The sequence below is a fragment of the Pristiophorus japonicus genome, chromosome 6 (assembly GCF_044704955.1).
Source record: "Pristiophorus japonicus isolate sPriJap1 chromosome 6, sPriJap1.hap1, whole genome shotgun sequence".
Classification (NCBI taxonomy): Eukaryota; Metazoa; Chordata; class Chondrichthyes; family Pristiophoridae; genus Pristiophorus; species Pristiophorus japonicus.
Genome location: NC_091982.1, coordinates 189,305,404 through 189,329,110, shown reverse-complemented (window position 1 = coordinate 189,329,110; position 23,707 = coordinate 189,305,404). Strand labels below are relative to the sequence as shown.

Genomic DNA, 23,707 nt, shown 5'->3' with positions numbered 1-23,707 from the left:
GCAAAAGTGGATAATAATGTCTTGAGGCTGGGCGCATCATTAGGGAGATGAAGTGGGATCAGTAGGTTGCCTTGATCACAAAGGTTTGCAATTATTTTTCCATTAGCGTCTGTTGTTGATCATGGATGAAAAGATTCCTATTGAAAAGAGAGTGACTTAAGATTGTCATTGGCGCCCATCCTATTTGATATCATTATCAATTATATGTTGATTGGCTTTGTAAGGGACGATTTCAAAGTGCCCAAAGCATTTCTGAAATAATTGTGGCACTTCCTTTTGTAAATGAAGTGTTGTTGCCAGACTCATTTCGGAATCTAAGGACTAGACTTACGGCATATATCCATCCATTTACTGCTCATTTAACTGCTGAGATTGAGTTTACTGCCCATATTTGATTATAAATGGAAACTAATACCCAATTATTGCCCATTTATCACCGGCGTAACTTTCGGCATACAATTATCGCCGGGAATTAGCTGAACCACCCGCCCATATTTTTTTAATAAAATCACTCATTCACCGCCCAGACGACTGTTTTACAATGGAAACTAACGCCCAAATACCATCCAGATTATCGGTGAGCGCTACTTTCGGCATCTCGCCCATATATACCGCCCAAATGATCACTCACCCAAAATGACGCTCAAGAAAAGCTGCACTCACCTGACCTTAACCCAGTGTATGGGTGCCATTTTGTAAATCAGAGGACTTTTAATAAAAGCCTGCTTCAAGTTGATGGGAACATTGAAGTAATTTGTGAATGATTTTAAGGGTGTTTTAAAATCTTGACAACCATCCAATCACATTGTGGTGAATTTTGAGTTTATATTGCGTTTGTAGAGGACAATTTAATACTTTTGAAAACATAACAGGGCATTTATACTAATGGGGTCTGTAATTTCTCAGCCGGTATTGATGACTACTCACATGCTGCAGAATAGAGATGGGAGAAGGTTTATTGAAGAGCATTATGTGCTCAATCAAAGAGGTGGGAGACTGCTGAGGAGGAGGAGACCTTACACCCGACACATTTACAGGGATAAGCGATCATACCTGGATTTGTCGGATAATACTTGCCTTAGGAGGCTGCGCTTCCGAAAGGAGGTCCTCAGTGAGATTTGCTAGCTAATTAAGGGTGATCTGCAGCCTACCAGCACTGGTAGGACCGCACTGCCCGTTGAGGTTGAGGTTAAGGTTACTGCGGCACTTTCCTTCTATGCATCGGACTCCTTTCAGGCCTCAGCTGGCAACATTTGCAGCATCTCTCAGCATGCCACACATTGCTGCATTTGACAGATGACTGACGCCCTTTGTGCTCACAGGATGGACTTTATAAACTTCCATATGACCAGGGAGGCACAGAGTGAGAGGGCTTTGGGTTTCTCGAGAATAGCAAACTGCCCCAAGGTGCAGGGAGCAATAAACTGTATGCACATCGCCCTGCAAGCACGTTTCAGGATGCAGAGGTGTTTCGGAATGGAAAGGGATTCCACTCCCTGAATGTGCAACTCGTTGTCGACCACAAGTAAATAATCATGGCAGTAAATGCAAATTTTCCAGGGAGCATCCATGATGCGCACATCTTGCGTGAGAGCACTGTCTCTGACCTGTTTAAGAGTCAGCCACAAGGTCACGGTTGGATGCTGGGGGATAAAGGATATGGCCTTGGCAGCTGGCTCATGCCCCCCTGCCGAGTAGCGCTACAACGAAAGCCATATAGCCACACGCAATATCATCGAGGAGGCAATTGGAGTGCTTAAACAGCGTTTCAGATGTCTGGATCATTCAGGAGGTGACCTACAAAACAACCCTGAGCATGTCGCTGAGTTCATTGTGGTGTGCTGCATGTTGCATAACTTAGCTATCAGGAGGGGACAAGAATTGCCAGATGGGACTGCCGATCCACCTCAGGAGAGAGGGGAGGCGGAAGAGGAGGACGAGGACCTTGGGGAGGACAATGAGCCTGCTGTTGAACCCATGCCCCCACCTCACCCTACACTGAAGGAAAAGCCCCATGGTAGTTACGCAGCTGCAAGACTGTTGCGACAGCAGTTCATAAATGACCGCTTTGCATGAATTAACTTTGGTGACAGTTATAGTTACGTTACGTTATGTTTCAACCTTATCTGGCCTGGCCTCACCATTGTTTGCAACCCTAGTATTGATGATTAACCTTTCTGTTATTAGAAGACACTGCACAATAATTTTAAGTTAAATAAAAATATTTAATAATTATAAATTTAAAAAATGAATATAAATACCCATTCTCCCACCCCCACCCCAAACAGTCAAATGTTTTTTAATAATAACATTTAATAATAATAATCATAATTTTTAAATAACAATTAACATATAACACCAACACCCCCCAACAGTCAATAAATTTATAATAACAATAACAATAATAGCAACAACCCCAACAGTGAACATTACAAAAACAAGAAGAATAATGTCCAGTTTCCCCCCGCCCCTACCTGCGACCATGCTTCCCTTTGCCTCTACTCTCCCAGGTGTGAACCCCCTCCCCCTCCTTTCCAACTTACACTCCGCCTTCTACCCACATTCATGCCAAGCCGTCTTGCAGCAGGGCACCTTGTTTCCAATTAAACGTTTTCTGACTCAGAAACAACTGCTTCCTCCTGACTCGCATCTGTCGACATGGGTGATACGGCACCTTGGGGTGCAATGCCGTATCTCGAGACCACCGCCTGCTGAATGGCATTGATGGAATCAGCCATTCTCCACATTGCCGCAACCATCTGCGCTTTGTCCTCCGAGATTCGCGCAGTCAGTGCGGCAATGTTCCCGGTCAATCCACCCATTGCCTGGAGGAGGTCTTGACCAATGTTGACACTCGTCCTTGACAGTGCAACCATGTCCAGGTTGACATTCGCCTGTCGTTGAGCAATGCTACCTCACCGAACCAACCTCCGCGGGGCCGGCGTAGGCATTGGACCACTCGGGGTGCCCCGCTTTAAGAGGCTTGGCCCCACTACTTCCTCTGTTGATGAAGACGTGGCCGCAGGAATATTAGAACAAGTACCTGAGGCTCATCATCCTTCTCCTCACTGGTCTCCTCCATTGTCAGGACGACCTGAAGGAGAAGTGGTGACACTCTCGGGGCCTCCAAGTTTCTGGTTTGCTCCTGGGGAGCCTGGGGAGCTAGAAAAAAAAATGAAGGTTAGTCGAAGAGAAGGGGAGGCCAGGGTGACATGAGAATGCTTACACTACGCAGGCATATGTACGAGGAGCAACACTACTGCAATAAATATCATCGCCAGGCATCACATATAATTAACATCATGATATTACAGAGGCTGCATGGCATTAGATTGAGATTTGATGATCCCATCATTAATTACATAACATTACATCATTCATATGTTATACTGAAATGTTATTAAATGACTTTAAATCACCAATGGTTTATACATTACTCACGAGGCGCAAAAATGGGATCAGCACCATCACGGGTGGCCGAACGATTATACGCACCGACAAGTGCTAATGCGTGCTCCTCTAAGTCGGTTAAATTGCTAAGTTCAGCAGGGTCCTCCTCCTGTGCGCCTGCGCTCTGATCTGTTCTTAGATATCTTCCTCTGCAAAGGTGATGAGCATGGCATAAGCTAATTGCCTAGGTACTCTTACAGATATTACTGTAACATCATCATCATAGGCAGTCCCTCGGAATCGAGGAAGACTTGCTTCCACTCTAAAAATGAGTCCTTAGGTGACTGAACAGTCCAATACAAGAACTACAGTCCCTGTCACAGGGGGACAGATAGTTATTGAGGGAAATGATGGGTGGGACTGGTTTGCCGCACGCTCTTTCCACTGCCTGCGCTTGATTTCTGCATGCTCTTGGCGACGAGATTCGAGGTGCTAAGCGCCCTCCTGGATACACTTCCTCCACTTAGGGCAGTCTTTGGCCAGTGACTCCCAGGTGTCAGTGGGGGTTGTACTTTATCAGGGAGGCTTTGAGGGTGTCCTTGTAATGTTTCCTCTGCCCACCTTTGGCTCGTTTGCCGTGAAGAAGTTCCGAGTAGAGCGCTTGCTTTGGGAGTCTCATATCTGGCATGCGAACAATGTGGCCTGCCCAGCGGAGCTGATCAAGTGTGGTCAGTGCTTCAATGCTGGGGATGTTGGCCTGGTCGAGGATGTTAACGTTGTTGCGTCTGTTCTCCCAGGGGATTTACAGGATCTTGAGGAGACATCGTTGGTGGTATTTCTCCAGCGACTTCAGGTGTCTACTGTACATTGCCCATATTACTGTAATACAACACATAGAACACACAGATATTATAATCCACAATTAGTCATCGCCCATGCTATTCATCATTAATATTACAAGCTAATACGCTTTGTTTGCAATTGATGAATGGTTATATCTGCGGTCTGAGAATAAATTTAATAAGATTGTGGTTAGGAACTAATGCTCAAAACCAAAATTATCAGCTTAATTACAATACGACAGATCTACATTTTAATTAATGAGTCATTGCATCATTACAATTATAAATTTAATAATTAATACTTACTCTTCCATAACCTACCAGGTCGTTCCAGTGCTTGCGGTACTGGTTTGGCTCATGAACATCGAGGATACAACCTCGGCGATCTCTGCCCATATCCTTTGGTACACATGGCGGGGTGGAGGGGGGCGGATTTCCCATGACCACCCCGGGTTAATTGAGCCCAACGAGTTTCCATCTCGTGGACCAGTGTTGCGTTCGCCTCATCTGAGAATCTCTTAGCTCTCTTCCTCCCATCAACCTCCACCAAATCAATCCCCTCACCCACCTCACCAACATCTCTCACTCCCTACTCCACATATTCCATCTTCATACTCTCAGTTTTTTCTATTCATTTCTCCCCTGCTTGCCTCAACTGTGTTCTCTCTCTCCTTGTCTTTCTTCAGTCTTCTGAGTATGCGCAGATGACCCCTGACCTCAAATCACGGGAAAAGTTAATCAGTTAAAAAAAAACGCGCATGCGCAGAACGACCATTGCTATGGACACCGACCTTGCATGACAGAATAAATTGCTATCGCCCATTTCACATCGCAACAGCTATCGCCCAAATTAAAAAGGCAAACTTAGCGGTTTTTAAAATGGGCGATATTCCGGCGATCCCGAAAAATAATACAACACTAACACCAGAAAAATCTACCATTTTTGGGCAATATCAATGTAAATAGAAAGTCTAGCCCAATGACTTCCTTAACATAGGAAAAATATTGCAGTTAGCTATACATTGTAAACCTGGACTTTATGCATTACAGGAGTACCACTCATCTGACTGTAACTAACGTTAAAGGTCTTCAATGCCTGGGGCTCACTTACTAAATAATACAACAAGTTAAACGAAAGGTTTTGGTAAAAGTATTCTTACTGAATAGAACTGGTAAATCAATCGGATAAAGTGCCGCTTCATTGTGCACCCAACAAACATACTGGTATAAAATAGCAGAAATATACCATGCTCCTTTTCAAATAAGCCTAATTAAAACCGTGACTTGTACCAAGAAAGAACCAAGGGGTAAAAAAAATATATATATGGAAAGTTACCGTGATCCCTTTCCGTGTCTTCCCATTACATTTTTCTTTCTTTATTCTCTTTATTAATCCCACAGGCCTTGGAATGGTAACATTTAACCCCACCAATGGGAGGCCTTAAATTAAGCTGGCCTTTATTAGGTTTAAAGACCCTGTTTCTCAGAAATCAGTCATGGACACAACGGGGAGTCATTTTAACCTAACCAGTGAGAAACTGACAGGACTGATCAGAGGCCTGTTTTACATCCTGCCCAATTTCCCTTCCAGTGAAGTCAATGGAAAGTAAAATCAGACTGGGTGTAAAACTGATGGCCAATCCACTCCTGTCAGTTTTTAGCTGGGCGTGTTAGATTGAAATTATCCTCAGCGTATTTATCCTTTAGAATTATTTTTCCATTTCAGGAAAATTAAGGCTTTATTATCTTTTATCTTACACAGTTAGAACAAGCAGCACATAGTATATTATGTTAATGACAGTTAATATAGAGCAGCAGGAATGTTTTATTTATGGTAACCAAGTCAATGATTTTCAAACCTTTTGCTGTGCAAAACAGACTGACAAAATGTTAATGAGGGCAGGAGCACATCGTCCCCAGCCTCAACGGGTTCTTTGGCCTTTTTTGGCTTCACCCGCACCGCTTCCCTATAAATATCAGGGCCAAGATGTTAGTAAGTCAACAACTGAAGAGAAGTGCAGAAATCTGATGATCTCTGGTACCTCTGGGATCTCCTCATAGAAGCCCTCAGGTCCAGAGGCCCCAGTTTGAAAACCAAATGACCTAGATGATTATTTAAATGCTATAAAAGATCTGGCTACCCAAAGAAAGGGAAATTTGAGTAATTTGCTTGTAATACTACATATTTTTATTATTTTTGTTTTGAGAATAGGTACATTTGAAAGTATATCAAAATGTAAGTACATACACAGTATACAAAGAACTATGCAGCTTTACTCTCATGCAATTATTAAAGGAGTTACTAATTTAAAATTCTTGTGGTGAGCTTAGCAATTATTGTTTAAGGGTCACACTCGGTCAGTGTGACTCTAAAGTGGGGAAAGGAGCCCTTAGGTAGCAAGAAATCACATACATGCTGAAACTACTCCAGCTCCGTGTATTTGGTTCCATAGCATTGATAAGTCCAGCTTCAAAATGAAGCCATTTTAAACTTGTTTAATTCAAAGGTTTGACAATACATTACTGTTTTTAGAGTTTTATTTAAGGTTTGCTAATTAATTAATTTCCTGCTGATTTAAGAGAACTGATACCATGTGCAGCCCCTCTGTTTTTTGTTAATCCAACATATAGATGGAGACCACAAACTCACTAGAACAAGATACGCTTCCTGAGGCATTTTCTCCTCAACATGGCATATGTATATTCATTAAACCACTTTATTACCTTTATTGTATTAAAATAACCAAGGGAACAGTTGAGATATTTTAATTACACTACAGTATTCGAATGTTATGCTCCTGGGCATATTTCGAAGACATCTGCTATTCATTAAAGAATCTACATGCCCTTATTAAACTGCAGGGCAGGACAGGTTAGGTTCAGGAAGATCTATTTTTTTTTAATGACATTGGCTAGAGATTACGGGGCTGAAATTGCCTTCCATCTCAAACAGGGCGCACAATTGGAATTAAATGACTATTCTCCACCCCAATCTATGAGGCGGGGAGAATAGAGGGATTTTGCCCTCTTTTCCTCCGTGATTTGTTGGGGCGGTGTTTCGGGTGGCTGCGGGCCGGAAATGGGTCCGGATCGGGACATAAGGTGGGCGATGTCATCAGTGCGGACACGCAGCAACGTCCCTCCCCTTCAGTTAAAGAGGAGGGATGCTGCGAGCTCTGCAGCCACTTAAGACAAAATTAACAATTACTCAGGCAGCAAGACCCAAACAGCATCTCAATATTTCTGGTGCTCACTTTCGGAAGAATGTAAGGAAGGGCTTTAGGTAACATTCAGTGAAGCACATTATACAATGCCACTGGCAGGCCTGAAGGCGATCATATAAAAGAATGCGAATAACACCTCAATTAATTGTAACACACTAACTAAATTGCATGATGTAATAACATACACTTATTCTGCAGTCCTAGAAAACCATCAATAGCAAAAAGGTACAAGATAATTGAATTGTATTCCATTGCTACAATAAGTAATAAGTTGTTTGGAGGAAGTTAAAGTCACAAAGTTGGTGTTGAGAGTTGAAATGTCCTTTTTTTCCCTACAATTTTGTCTTCTCCTCCCCGAAGGTGATAATTCTGGGTATTATCCCATGGACCATCCTTTATGCACCAGCCCAGACAATGAAAATCAGTAGGTTATTCAACCAAGGGGGGCATGACAGTTAACCTCAATCTGGTTCTTAGGAAGCATCCACAAGCTTGCACTTTGCCTCAGGAGTCACTGGTTGCAATCAGAAGTGGGAACTCTTGCTAAACAAGGGAAACGAAAGGCCAAGTGTAGCACCACAAGTGCTGCCCCCGCTAAGATCAGATAACTGGGCACAGACCTGGATTAATAAGCAAGACACTCTAGTATATATGGCTTTGTGCTACACTAGGCAGTACTTATATCCATCAGGCCATCGGTGAAGCATCTGTGACAGAACCTGCAGTGGCACAAGTCATAGAATCATAGAATGATGCAGCATAACAGGTGGCCATTCAGCACAGTGTGCCTATTTTGGCTCTTTCGTACAGTTACCAACTTAATCCCACTTCCATTATCCATAGCTCTGTAATTTTTTTCCATCAAATATTTATCCAATTCTCCTTTGAATATTGCTATTGAATCTGCTTCCACCACCTTTTCAATCAGTGCAGGTCCTAAGGTCCAAAACCTCGTTAAATATCTCAACACTAAGAACTACAAGCTTTAGTCTTGTGGTTTAAACATTATTTGAGCCTCTTGAGATGAAGTATTCAAATTACCCTTCATCATTTTCATTTCTCATCCACATTGATCCAAAAGTGCTTTCATGGAGGTCACATTAATATCTGACGCCACTGTACAGTCTGCAGTCTCAGCTGTCTCATCCATTGGCAGTCTGATGGAGTAAATCCAGTGCTTGCACTATCTGCTCTAGCTTCTTATACCATTGACAATGTATATGTTGGCAACCTATCTGTGAGTGTTTATTGCACGCATTAACAACTTATCTGTGGCTATTTGTTGAACATACCTGAAGTATTTTATTGTTCATGTCTCAATTTTCTGAACACAAGTTGATTTGACATTGGTTTGCCCTCATTTGTCATTATCACAGTCTGCTTATATCTTCTACAAGAAGAATAGTTTAACTCAGATACTTCTATTTACCTTCTGCCTTTAAAGGTGGATTTTCTGAGTTGTGTGCACCCAGGGTAGGAACTGTATGCGGCCGGACGTCTACCCAATACATTGCAAATGGCTGTTCCTGCCTGAACATCCAGGTTAGGGCCCTCATTTGTTATTCAATGTGAACTTACACTCACACAGGGGATTGCCTCACAATGTCCATCTAAAGGAAATGACCTTTGAGAGATGAAAAACTTTTCATTCACAAAGGGAATCTCCGTGCAATTCATGGAGTGCTGCAGGAACATAATCCCCAAATTTGCAGATAGTAAAGTGAAGGTGCTTCTGCATGAAATAAGTATAAAGTGGGCCACCCTTTTTTGTCACTCAAGCCACCATCCTAGATGACAGCAGTTTGGCATGTCAAGGAGAAGGCGACAGCCAATGTCAATGTTGTTTCCAGTATCCACAGAACCTGACAGCAGGCTGCCAAGGTAAACCTATCCAACAGTACCAAATATTAGCTTGATGTCCTAAGTGTACAGGTAATCTCTCAAATCTGTTACACCTTTACTGCTGCTGCATCCAAAGCAATCACACAACTTTATACCTCTTTTATTGCTTATCATGCATGTCCATTTTATAGCAGGAGCCAATAGTAGTACAGGTCCTAACCCTAGTTAAGTATCTCAGCACAAGGAGATGCCGCAATCCCAAGCATATCCCACTGAGACCCAGCAGCCAGCCACCTTCCATTGAGGAGTCATCACTGAGCAGTAAAAAGACACTTTCACTAAGGGGAATCAATGGACCAAAAAATAGGAATGTCATGAACATGTAGCACAAAGTAGGCAAATGAAAGGCTCTATTTTGGCCCTCGTCCAGAGAGTTTATTTTTCTTGCCTCTAATGCCCACTTTGGATGGATGGACTTAATCAGAAAATGCTGTATGAATGCATAATAGGGCTTTGTACATTCTGTGCCCTGGATACACTGCCGGGAATGCTATCCTGCATCAGAATTTCTATCTTTTAATTAGTATCCATAAAGGGTGAATGGGATCATGAGGCATTGACAAAGCTTTGATTTCAGTTACACTGTTACCATTTTATCAGTTGTCTGTGCGCATTGAAATTCTTCCATTTGTTGACTCTTTGAGTGTCATCCAGTCTCTGTAATTAACTCACTTAAGTAGACAAATGACTACTTTTTTTGCTAGTGATCCATTGTATGTCTAATGTCTACGTCTACTATTTCTTTAGCAATGTGCATTATTGCAATTTTTCTGGCATTGTTACAGAGTCCAAATCCCATGTAGATAAGCAAGAAATTATAGAAGAAGCAATCAAATATATAGAAAAATAGGGTTAAGAATTGGATTTTTTTTATACACTTCAGATCTCGATTATTTGGATACTATTCAAAGTTGGAAATCTGTAAGTAAAAAGAGAAATTGTAAGTAAAAAAAAGAAAGACTTGCATTTATATAGCACCTTTCATGACCTCAGGATGTCCCAAAGCCCTTTACAGCCAATGAAGTACTGTTTTGAAGTGTGGTCACTGTTGTAATGTAGGAAATGTGGCAATTTATTTGCGCACAGCAAGCTCCCACCAACAGCAATGTGATAATGACTAGATAATCCGTTTTAGTGATGTTGATTGAGGGATAAATATTGGCCAGGACACCAGGGATAACTCCCCTACTCTTCTTTGGTATCGTGCAATGGGGTGTTTTACGTTCACCTGAGAGAGCAGACGGGAGCTCATTTTAATGTCCCATCTGAAAGACGGCACCTCTGACAGCGCAACACTCCCTTAGCACTGCACTGGAGCATCAGCCTGGATTTTTGTGCTCAAGTCTCTGGAGTGGGACTATGAACTGAAAAAATTCTGACTCAGAGGCGAGAGTACTACCCACTGAGCCATGGCTGAGCATGAGAAGGGTTAGCACTAGGAGCTGCTTACTCAGGTTACCAGATGAATGGTTTGTCAAGGTTTGCCAAGGATGCTGAAGCCTACAGCTCTCACTCAACAGCAAGGATGTTAGATCCATAATTCATAAAATATTGGGAGATGAATGCCTTGGATCAAAGGACTGTTGTACTTATCCATTTAGCAAGTACAGAACAACTAGCAGCATACAAACCTGCCACTAATCCTCTGCCTTGACTCCCTCCTCCCCATGCCCCCACCCTTAACATGCTGCTTGTGCTCGAAGGGCAGCCAGCAAGCCTTTGACTCGCTACTGATGGCTCTCTGAATGGGTCATGAACTCTATGTTGGGAGCATCATAAGATTATGCTCTTGAGCGGTCCTTGCATTATGGGGTGAAGTCAGTTCACTCAGGACAGGTGCAGCATTCCTTGTACTGCATAGCTGGGTTCGCATAATTGGCCCCAATGTGACGGGTACGAGCACTGGTAAAGTACATAAATCATACCATGCATGTGTTGTTTCACTGCTGTATGCGCTCCTTTTGACAGTTACTTGTACATCGTCCATATCATACCTCAATTGCTCTCTGTGGTAAAGCAATCCATGCTCTCACAATATCTGTGTAAAGAAATTTCTCCTGTTCTCTCTCCTCACTCTCAGTGACAACTTTAAATAGGTAACCCCTATCACTGACTGAAAACTGGGGGAAATAATCTGTCCCTATTCACCCTATCAAAATCTTTCATGATTTTAAACACTTCCATCAAATCTCCTCTCACATTTCTGTGTTCCAGTGAAAATAGTCCCAGCATCTCAAGTCTCGCATCAAAACTATAGTTTCTATCCATGTGGTGAGATTTCTTTAGTGGCTTGTGTAATGAAATCATAAATAATTTTTTTCATAAACTGATTCATGATTTTATTAGACTTGGGTGTACAGAGGTAATTCTACCCTCTCCCATACCTGCTTAAGTTAATAAATGCCCACTATCCATGGAAGATACAATTCCTAAAACTTCACATGATCCAATCAATATCTTTTAAATGCCCCAGATGTGTCCTCTCTGAAAATGATCATGTTCTGTCTTGTTTTAAACCACCTTGCAGAACTATCATTTCCTGCCACAGGGGATTAGTCTCCCTTTAAAGCGTTCCCTGGGGGATCTCAGCCCATGCCACCAGCAATCTGTTTTATTCAACTCAAGATTTTATAGAATGTTTATAATTGATCTTCACCCAGGTTTCAGTGGAGAAACTGAGCAAGTCGTGTCATAGCAACCCCTTTTCCTGATGTGGGTTTTTTTAAGCTTACAGAAATACTTATTTAAAAATAAAGTTTTTCCCTCAAATGTTGTGAGCTCATTAGGGAGCAGAATACAGGCAAATGTGTTTTTTTTGTCATATGACTAAAGATGTTGGTTAAATCACTTTGACACTATTCTTTTGCTGTCTTGGAGTGTTCTGGAAGTAGTTTGCTGCAAGAGATCGGTGTTGACATTGGTCAGATTAGAAAGGAATGAGTTTCCTGTCAGATACTGCTTGCCAAGAGGCCCTTTGTCGATATATTTTCATTGCTGTGATAGTAGCTGGAGTGCATCTCATATCATAGCAAAGCAGTCATTAAACTTTCACTGTCTAAATAAAACACAGAAGATCACCACATATTATCACCAAATTCGGGAGACCTGACAAGGGTTGGCTGGCTGGCTCAAGCTAACTCGCAATGCAATGTACCCAATTTTGCAGGGTACAGATCATTTGACCAATTGGTGACACCGCTTTGACTTTGTGCCAGCAGGTAGCCTAATGGGATACGCACAAGATCTGTCCAGCATCTCACATTAAAGTGTTGTGCCCACTTAAATAGCTGCACATAGGGGCAACTATTGTTTCAGCCTTCATAAAACTTCAAATAATTTTAAAATATTGTTCAGCCTTTGTCAGGGTCGGGGAGAGAGTTGAGAAAAGAAGAGCTAGATAAAAATGAAGTGAATGAAAACTGGCTGGAATTTTCCTGAAAAAAACGGGTGAGTTTGGAGCGTCAGGACAGTTAAATTGTTTATAATGGAATTCCCAACCTGATCCCGCCTCCAGCTCGCCCACTTCCGGTTTTAACGGAGGCGGGAAGGGGGCGGGATAGGCATGGCCGACCAACCCGCGCCCAGGGGGCGGTATCTCAATTTAAATATTATAATGGGTCTGGAAACCTTTTTTCACCTCCATTTTGAATTTAACTGTATGGAACGGGTTTCACACAGTTCACGAAGCCTCCGATCACCACCCCACCATGAGGCCACCCGGCCCCCACCCCACCAAAGATGCTGAAGCTGGCCACAGTCCTCTGGTGGTCAGTCCAGATCCTTTCTCCGCTAATCCCTGAATTCTCCAATCCCCGAACAAGCCGGCAGGGCCTGCGGGAAACCCGGCTCAGAGGCCCCCCCGCCCCAACCCGCTTACCTGGAGAAAATTCCAGCCTCGATGTGGACGCACAAAATGGAGGGGGAGGAATTGGTCCCCATAGAGCCTGATTTCTGTGTGAAAAATAGTTGAGGGCACCACTTCCTCCTGAAGTGCGCCAGTTGCCAAATTGGCAAATTGGCAACTGGCAGCTTTTGAGTGCTCCTATCACCTACCTTAAAAAGGGTATTAGGTCCCTTGAATATGCTAATCAGGGGTTCAGTGCCTGTTTTAGGATCCCATTGCCACATTTGGCATAAACTGGGCATGCTCCGCTCAGTTTATCTGTGTCTACAGTGGCCCACTCAATGGAATTTAAAGGCACCACTGCAGGCTACTGAAATATGGGCACTTTTTTTGTTTTCTAACCTACCTTAACGTGGAGCCAAGAGGAGCAGGACTTCTTGGACTTACCTGTGGGCCAACTTCGCATTGGAGTCAGATGCCCAGACTGGAAAGTTGCATTGGGATGCCCAGTTGCCGTTTGCTGCCTGCCAGTGTTTTGTAGACAAGGCCTGACGTCCAAATTCCAGCAAGCCTCAGGTCTTCAGCTTTAGACGTGTGCTGTAGGCACACTCCCACTTCATGCCAGTTTTCACCGTGAGACCAATTTCTTGTCTGGTATCTTTAAGCAAGTGATGCAGCATCCAACCCTCTGATCATTCACAAAGTGGGCATACTGTAGCATGAGTGTGGGCAGAGTTGCCCTGCTTGGCTCACATACTACCCTTTCCAGAAGACAACACTGCAACTCGTTGGTCAGGAGCTGTTGGGCAAGATCCAGTTTGTACGGTACCTGGGTACTATCTTCTCCAACCAGTACTCTTGGGAACCTGGCACCTGGGAAGCAGTCTGTGCCCTGACAAGCTGCTGCCTCCTTTCCACAGGGAAAGTGGTGAAGATGTTGCCCCTTGAAAACAAGGCCTCTGTCACTCGCTTGATGGAACTGTAGACAGCAGACTAACTGATTCGACATATGTTACTGGTGGTAACATGGAAGGAGCCGGGGACATTAAAAATTAATATATTCTCACAAGAAGTGTTATCCCCCTTGCAGAAGTTGTCTGCACAGCAGCCTCCAAGAGATGGCACAACTATATGATAGCCCCCTTATGAAACGGAGACTGTGAGACAGGTCTTCTTTGACAAGAACAGAAATGACTGTCATGGCCGGTAAATGCAATTGCTGCATTTGTTGAATTTGTCTTCCTCATTTAGACCACACAGTACTATTGGAACCAGAAAGAAATGACTATCCTCAACATTTTGTTTGCTGTTAAATGAATTGTAGTAGCAAGCAATAATACTGTAGGAAAGTACTAGAAAAAATGCAAACATGGCACCCACTGCAGCAACAAAAACTAAACACAGGGAGAAAATATCAATGAGAATTTTTTTTTAAGTTTCCATTTGTGTTTTGTTACAGTAATCTTCAGTAGGCTAGAGCAAAGGATTAGTCATGTGCTCATTTTATAAGGTGAGCTTAGTGCTCGGGGCTTAGTAGACCAGAATTTTTTTTAAATAGCCATGAAATGTAGTGAGGGTTTCATATAAGTAATGATCATGGCCTGTAATATAACATGTTTGGCAGCAGTGCAGCCTCTGGAACGTTCCCAAATTCCTTCAGCACAAATGTAGCTGCTGTGCTCGGGGCACATGGGCACAATTTTCCCATTTCCCCTCTCCATTAGAGTGGCTCTGAAAGAAAAGAAAAAAGAAAGACTTGCATTTATATAGCACCTTTCATGACCACTGGACACCTCAAAGCGCTTTACAGCCAACTGAGTATTTTTGGAGTGTGATCACTGTTGACGGTGGAGCCATGAAAAATTGGCTCTATTATCCAGAAGCATTCAGTTTAGTTGGGAAGTAATTCTGTTTTCGAATTACATTTTGATTTTAAGTGGGATTTCACTTCAGTCATTTCTAATTATACTGAAACCTGACCGACCTGTGAGAATTTCTACGGGAGTCAAAATCAGGTGATGTGCTCAGTGGGATTTATTACTGCGGGAGAGAACATTGGCATTTGGGGCAAGGCCTGGGAAGGAGTGGTAGGCAGAGTTGGAGGACCAGCTGGAGTCAGGTTGGGAGTAGGACTTTTCATAGCCTTCCTGTACAATTTTACTTACGTCAGTTTTTGCAAAGTTAACTAAACTATTACCCATGCAAAAATGCCAGTTGGATCTACTCATTTAATCTGTGTACTAAGAAGAAACCCTCAATTTTTGAAATTGAAAACATGAGGATAATTTTCTCAGGCCACGCTGGCAATAGAGCACCTTGCCTGTTATTAGTGCATTTTGGAAAATTGTGGCAATGCTCCTGTGATTTTTCCAGTATGTGCCAGCAGCTGGTGCAGTTTTTGCCACCATAAAAACTGACTGCAAAAGCTTCCATAGATATGTGAAGAGAAAAACAAACGTAGGTCCCTTGCAGTCAGATTCAGGTGAATTTATGATGGGGAGCAAAGAAATGGTGGACCAGTTAAACAAATACTTTGGTTCTGTCTTCACGAAGGAAGACACAAATAACCTTTTGGAAATACTAGGGGACCGAAGGTCTAGTGAGAAGGAGGAACTGAAGGAAATCATTATTAGGCGGAAAATTGTGTTAAGGAAATTGATGGGATTGAAGGCCGATAAATCCCTGGGGCCTGATAGTCTGCATCCCAGAGTATTAAGGAAGTAGCCCGAGAAATAGTGGATGCATTGGTGATCATTTTCCAACAGTCTATCGAATCTGGATCAATTCTTATGGACTGCAGGGTAGCTAATGTAACACCACTTTTTAAGAAAGGAGGGAAGAGAGAAAACGGGTAATTATAGACCGGTTAGCCTGATATCAATAGTCGGAAAAATGTTGGAATCAATTATTAAAGATGAAATAGCAGCGCATTTGGAAAGCAGTGACAGGATCGGTCCAAGTCAGCATGGATTTATGAAAGGGAAATCCTGCTTGACAAATCTTCTAAAAAATTTTGAGGATGTAACTGGCAGAGTGGACAAGGGAGAACCAGTGGATGTGGTGTATTTGGACTTTCAAAAGGCTTTTGACAAGGTCCCACACAAGAGATTGGTGTGCAAAATTAAAGCACATGGTATTAGGGGTAATGTACTGATGTGGATAGAGAACTGGTTGGCAGACAGGAAGCAGAGAATTGGGATAAACGGGTCCTTTTCAGAATGGCAGGCAATGACTAGTGGGGTGCGGCAGGGCTCAGTGCTGGGACCCCAGCTATTTACAATCTACATTAATAATTTAGATAAAGGAATTGAGTGTAATATCTCCAAGTTTGCAGATGACACTAAGCTGGGTGGCGGTGTGAGCTGTACGTGATAAATGTGAGGTTATCCACTTTGGTAGCAAAAACACGAAGGCGGAATATTATCTGAATGGCGGCAGATTAGGAAAAGGGGAGGTGCAACGAGACCTGGGTGTCATGGTACATCAGTCATTGAAAGTTGGTATGCAGGTACAGCAGGCGGTGAAGAAGGCAAATGGTATGTTGGCCTTCATAGCTAGGGATTTGAGTATAGGAGCAGGGAGGTCTTACTACAGTTGTACAGGGCCTGGAATATTGTGATCAGTTTTGGTCTCCTAATCTGAGAAAGGACGTTCTTGCTATTGAGGGAGTGCAGCGAAGGTTCACCAGACTGATTCCCGGGATGGCAGGACTGACATATGAGGAGAGACTGGATCGACTGGGCCTGTATCCACTGGAGTTTAGAAGGATGAGAGAGGCTCTCATAGAAACATATAAAATTCTGACGGGACTGGACAGGTTAGACGCAGGAAGAATGTTCCCGATGTTGGGGAAGTCCAGAACCAGGGGACATAGACTAAGGCTAAGGGATAAGCCATTTAGGACTGAGATGAGGAGAAACTTCTTCACTCAGATAGTTGTTAACCTGTGGAATTCCCTACTGCAGAAAGTTGTTGATGCCAGTTCATTGGATATATTCAAGAGGGAGTTAGATATGGCCCTTACGGCTAAAAGGATCAAGGGGTATGGAGAGAAAGCAGGAAAGGGGTACTGAGGGATAATGATCAGCCATAATCTTATTGAATGGTGGTGCAGGCTCGAAGGGCCGAATGGCTTACTCCTGCACCTATTTTCTATGTTTCTATTTTGCTAGCACATCCTCAGAAAAATACTCCGCAATGTTTACTTCAGCCCGATTGGCCACAATTGCATTGTGTGCTGCGGAACTTTGATGGACTTCAGTTTCTGTTATTCATATCGGTGGGAGGTGTGTTGTCTCCATTATGTTAGGTGGCTTTAAACAATCATAGCAACAGCATAAAGAGTAGATTTTTTTTCAAGTTGAGTAATGTTTGATCTCAGATTGAAAGCAACAGTGTCAAAATTGTAAAAACAAACACGGTGAGCACATGTTTGCCAATTTAATGGTCTGTTTTCAATGCTGAAGCAATAGCTCAGGGAGAATTACAATGGGCCAGAATTTGCTGTCAAAATAATGGTGAGGCTATTGGCCTTCACCTTTATTCATGCGTAAATGGTCGAGCAACTTCAGGCGAGGGACAGATGTGTGGTTAAATATGAATATCCAAAATTTACTGTCAGAATTCTACCACTCCACAGTTAATTTAATGAAAATGATATTTCGCTGTCTACCTCACCAGTGACATGCATTGGATATCGTGAAATTTCAGTATTTGCACGGTAGATGCGAACTAAACTCTCCGCAGATATTTAGGGCTAGTAATTAATGGCATAAGTACACTTTTAACGATGTAACAAGTGTTATTTACTGCAAATCAACCTCTTTGGCGCCAAAAATTATCTATTACAAATGTGGAGTTTCACTCCTTCTGGTTTGAATTTTTTGGGTAATTTAAAAAATGTAAAATTTTAAATTTTAAATGCAGTTTCTTAATTTACCTTTCTGTCACTTCTCTCTCTCTCTCACTTAATCCAATCTTTCTCTTTCTGTATTTCTTTTTCTGTGCCTGATTTGACATTGAATTCACCCACTCTAATTCACCCTTCTTTTCCGTCCTTCCTGTGTTTATTTCCCAATTCTTAAATCTTATTGTTTAAGGAGATACCCTGTTGGCTGCCTTGTCCCAGCTCTCTCTCTCTGTCAGCTCGCACTTTCAGCAACTTCGTGAGCAAAATTATTTTGAGATGAAGGATGCAGGAGCAAGTCTAACTAATGACAGACAGTGTTAGATGCCCTGCTACAGCAAAATCTGGCTAATTAAATTACAACAGATTACCATCATCAAATAATATAAGAAACCTGTAAAAACTGCTAGTTGTATATTTTGCTATAAGCCTGTGAAAAGCCAAAGGAAAATGTTATGTAGTGTTCAGATTTGAGGCGTCTCTTCAGATTCTTTTTGAACATTTTAAAGCGTTCAGTGTTGGATTCAAGGAATCAAAGTGTTTTGCCCTTAGATACCTTCTGCCTGCTTTGCAGATGGTAGAATAAGTTAATTGTTAAATGTGCTTGTGACATTTAGCAGTAGGACATCAGTGCAGTGCATCAATGTTATTATTCTGTTATGTTGATTCACGGCCCACTTTGGACAATCTGAGTCCTTTTTGTATTGTTTGACTGGAATATTAACCATTTATGTGTAGATCTGCCATTGCTACAGCTTAAAATCAGACATTTTAGGATTATCTCTGGTGGGATCACTTCCTGCCCAAGTAAAATTTACTGATGGTCTTTCCAACTGTGCTTTTGCAACTGAAAGAAACATTATTTTCCAAAGTGTTTATTCTTTGTTATAAGTGACAAGCTTGTAATGTTTAAAAATCCAAATGTATTTAATGATAAAAATGTTATGTTGCTAATTACTGTTTGTTCTTGGTTTTCAGCTTGTGGCCAGGGAACATTCAAATCCAGACAGGGAAAGGAACCCTGCTCCCTTTGCCCATCGAACAGCAGGATCAACTCTGAAGCAGCCACCATATGTCCCTGCAGAAACGGATTCTATCGAGCAGACAGTGACCAGCCTGAGATGGGATGCACAAGTTAGTCACTGGCCCCTATCTGTTTATGTCACCAAGAAATGTAACACTTTCTTAGAACAGCATGCCATTCATATCAAGCTCTGTTGAGATTTCATAGCAAAGATCTATTCTCACCAGAATTGATAATGATTCCAGCATACTGTTCTGATACCTATATATGTGTCCTGATCTCCCAGACTGTTAAAGAGCAATCATATTACCTTTATTTCTGCTGTTAGGACTCCAACTATGGTCTTTAAAATGTCAACACCACCGACAGAGCAAATTTACCAATTTCCAGATCTTTATTAAGTCTAATGACCCTCTGAACTAGCTTTCTTTGTGCTATGTCCTCAGATTTAACTTTTTACTTCAGTGGAGCTTGTTTATTTTATTGGTGCAATAGCTAAGTCTGAATTCTTCTTTCATATTTTAAAAGAGTAAATCAAATATTACTATAATAAAGTCAAACCAGAGTTAGATAATGTTGAAGCCACACATAAATCCTAACTCTCCTCACTGCTAAATTACACACAGCTGGTATTCTGATCATTTCTGTTTCCTCTTTAATACATTCGTTTTTGCTTTTTCCTTCATTTCAACCAGCTCTGTGCTTATTTCTCCATTCAAATGAAAATGACTGTAGTTCCTTTGACTTCCTAAACATTGATCAGCGGTGGTCAGATCATCGTAAACCCATAAAAACTTGACTTTGTCCACCCAAATTCCAAGGTCCAAATACTCAAGACCACTGTGATCAAAAGCAGCCTTACTCTGCCATAATTCACATGGCACTATTTTGAAGAAAAGCAGTGGCGTTATCCCTGGTGTCCTAGCCGATATTATCCCTCAATCAACATAGTAAAAACAGATTATCTGGTCATTATCACATTGATGTTTGTAGGGACTTGCTGTGCGCAAGCCGTGTTTCTTACATTACAACAGTGATTACACTCCAAAAGAACTTCATTGGCTGTAAAGTGCTTTGAGAATGTCCGGTGGTCATGAAAAGCACTATATAAATGCAGGTCTTTCTTTATTAATCGAAAAATCTTTTAACAACAGATTCTCATACTAATTAACATTGTGCATGTAAACAGAAACACAGCCAAATGGACATGATCAGTGTAGTAATGGGTAACTTCAGACCCATCTGAAAAAATCAAATTGCATCTAACCAAGTTCCAAATATTTAAAGCATTAATCAAGTCCAGTCTTCTCAGCACCGGTACAGTAATTGCAGAACCTAAGCTGTCTAAGCCAGGATATAATCTGACTCACATAGCATATTTTACAGACCTAAATAACAGTTTGTGTTGAGAAGGACTTTAAAGCAGACAATGACTTACAAGAACAAAGACAGCAGTTTTTAAACCACTTCCAAAGCTTTTATAATCTTCTTTCTGTTTTTCCTGTGATCCCAAACCCATTAGCTTCTACTTTTTATGGCACTAGAGGGAACATGTCTGAGACAGATATATTTTTATAGTGCCATTGGGTTATTTGCAGTTTAATTATCGAGCCATAGTAAAGGCACCTCTGACACATTAATGACCATGCTGCTAGTCTGTAAATCTTAAGCAACTATGTCTGTGTGTAGTTACTGCACATTGATTGTAAACTTGAGCACTATTCAAAGGATGTACATGTGTATTTTGGTCCCTGTTAGCAGCCTTAGCGCAGATGTGAAATGTTTCAGCTGATAACTGAGGTTTGTTTTACACTATCTAAGCAAGCCGCTGGGTGCTTAGTCTCAAAAATTCCTCACCTTTGTGAAACCTGATCATACAAACTCCTATGAAATTTCTGTTTTTAAATCTATTTGTAGAAGTAAATAACTCAGTACCATTAAAGTGTGCTGGAGGCACCTTTAATATACAAGTACTGAAAAATGATTTTTATTAGCTTGACTAATGTGAAAATATGTATTCCTTGTTTCAAAAATGGAAGCCTTACATATAATAATCAGTACTCTCAAATTTCGCCAAGAATCTCATGTGAGGAGAAAAACATCATTAAATAATCAGATTAAAATGTAATATCTTTCATAACAATGATTGTCAGGATCTTACTGAGGTACTTGCTGTCACTCATTGAATCATTTTCTATATTTCTGTTATACAATATTTTCAATGGTGTGCTTACTTCAAAACACAATAATGGTAGTTATTGTGTTAAGTTATATCTGGGAGAGTGGACATTTCCTGCATAAACTCTGATGTGATCATTTGTATCGCACCAAGAGTAATGGGGGGAAATGAATTATTTCAGTGGATCAGTGAATGTGACACTGCGCTTTTACCAGGTAGACTCCAGATTTGATCTCTTGCCTGTGCCAAAGAACCAAAATTGTCATTAAGATTCTTGAATTAGAAGGGAAAAAATTAGCAAGAGCTCCTGTTCTAGATGAGGATCGGAACAACTTGTTCAAATTGTTTACCAACACCCGCTGTTCAGTCTCAAATCATGAAAAGTAACTGCTACAGGAAGGTACCAGAAGACTTAAACACATCAAACCATACCCAGACATAAGTTGCTGCCTTCAGGAGTTGAGGGTGTAAAGATGAGCATCTTTAGCAGACCCAGTGCAGGGCTTAGCACACTGAGATGGCATATTGCGAATTCAGGCATATACCCCAGGTATAAGGGGAGAAAATCAGAGGCAGGGGAGTTGAAAGCTCTATAATATTTATCGTAACTTCCAAAAGGCTGTTGATTAAGTTCCACATGAAAGGCTATTAATTAAACTGTAGGAATTATAGAGGAACCTTCATAATGAATAAGAAGGGAGCTATGTTTGTGTGGGGGCAGCCTCAGGACAAAGTGTTAGGACCACTGCTGGTTCTAATTTATATAACTGACCTAGATTCAGGAATCTAAAACAAAGTGGTAAAAGTTGCAGATGATACCAAACTAGGAGGTACAATTGAATCAGAAGATCAGACAGATCAATGACAGATAAAGATAATGCAGACAAGTGTAAGGTATTGTACATAGGAAGGAAAAATAGATGACGCACATAATTAATAAATGGGGTTGAAATAGCTAAAGATGAATCTAAGAGAGAGCTAGGAGTCTTAGTTGATTTGACACTAAACATGTCCAACTAGTGCAGAACAGCAATCGACAAAGCCAATAGAATCTTGAACTATACATCCTAAACAGTAGAATGTAAGTCAGAGGAAGTCATCATTAAACTGAACAGTGCTCTGGCTACACCCCACCTTGAATACTACATCCATTTCTGGCCACCGAGAGATTGTGCCAGGGGTCTGAGTTATGATGAAAGACTGGAGAAACTGTAGAAAGGAAGCTTTGGAGGGGTGATCTTATAGAGGTACACAAATTAGTTAAGGGAATGAAAAAAGTAAATCCAGAATATCTAAATTAAATAGTGGAAAATGGAACAATGGGACAGCGGTACAAACTAGAAAAGGGTCAATTTTAGGTCCGATATTAAGAAATTCTTCTTCAAATAGAGTGCAAATGAGTGTGGAATAAATTTCTAGAGTAATGGAGGCAGAAACCCTGAAATGATTTAAGAAACGAGTTGGATATTACAATGAGGAGACTTTAGGATCTTTCTGGACGAATGCATTAATATGGGCCGAATAGCCTTCCTCATCCCCAATTATCTTGTGACGTTGGGAAGGGATTTTTCTAAAATGGATTGAATCTGCAATGTGTCTCTGAAGATCTTAGTGCTAGAGAAGCAAGTCACTTTACTTTTTCTGGGTTTGTCATATTTTTATTCTGTATTGTGCACTTAGTAAGTGTTCATAGTTCCTGGGTGCTTCAGACCAAATACGTGAGGAATGAACTAAAATGTTAGAAAAACAAAGTAGAGAACCAATAGGTGTGGATTGCAGTTTCAGTTTCTTTTCCATAGGGTCAGTGTGGAGAATCCTTGCTTGGTAGTGACCTTAGGGCTGAATAAACGGGAAGACAATTTGTTTTATTTATCCTCTTTCAGACTAGATGTTATCTTTCCCAGAAAGATTCTCTGCAAATAGTTGCCCCCAACACATTAGGTGAAAAAAAGCACTTTACAACATCTACCTAGTATTTAAAGGATTGTCACTATCTCCGATGCCATCCATTTCTTTTATCAGCACAATACAGGCAACAGACTGGCTGTTAAAAGTACATCTGAAGTTGCTTTCTGCCTTCTATAAAATGAGGGTCTCAGATTCTTCCGTAGCTGGCTTATCAGTAAAAGCAGAACCCAACCCCAGATGCCTTCTCAGTGAACAGGCTTTAATTGCATTTTATAACTTTTCCTTTTTAAAGGATAATTTGCCTATCCAGTGACCTTCACAGACTGTTTTTAAAGCTGATAAATGTTACGCGACATGCTGTGTATAATATCCCTGTTGTCTCGTAATGCCAATATCTTTTAATTAAAAAAAAGTAGTTCCAAATCTATTCTTATCTGATAATAAAGAAGGCAAGTAAATGTTGCAATCTACTTCCTGCTAGTATATTT

The 23,707-nt window shown here is 41.4% G+C and overlaps 1 protein-coding gene across 4 annotated transcripts in view; it reads left to right on the top strand.

Annotated features, from left to right (window-relative positions):
- Positions 1-23,707, top strand: part of LOC139265910 (ephrin type-B receptor 3-like) — a 105,572-nt gene that overhangs the window by 52,316 nt on the left and 29,549 nt on the right. For all 4 annotated transcript variants that reach the window (XM_070883492.1, XM_070883489.1, XM_070883490.1 and 1 more), the window contains exon 4: positions 19,087-19,242. In XM_070883492.1, the coding sequence (XP_070739593.1) occupies positions 19,087-19,242 (156 nt within the window). The remainder of the gene's footprint in view (positions 1-19,086; positions 19,243-23,707) is intronic.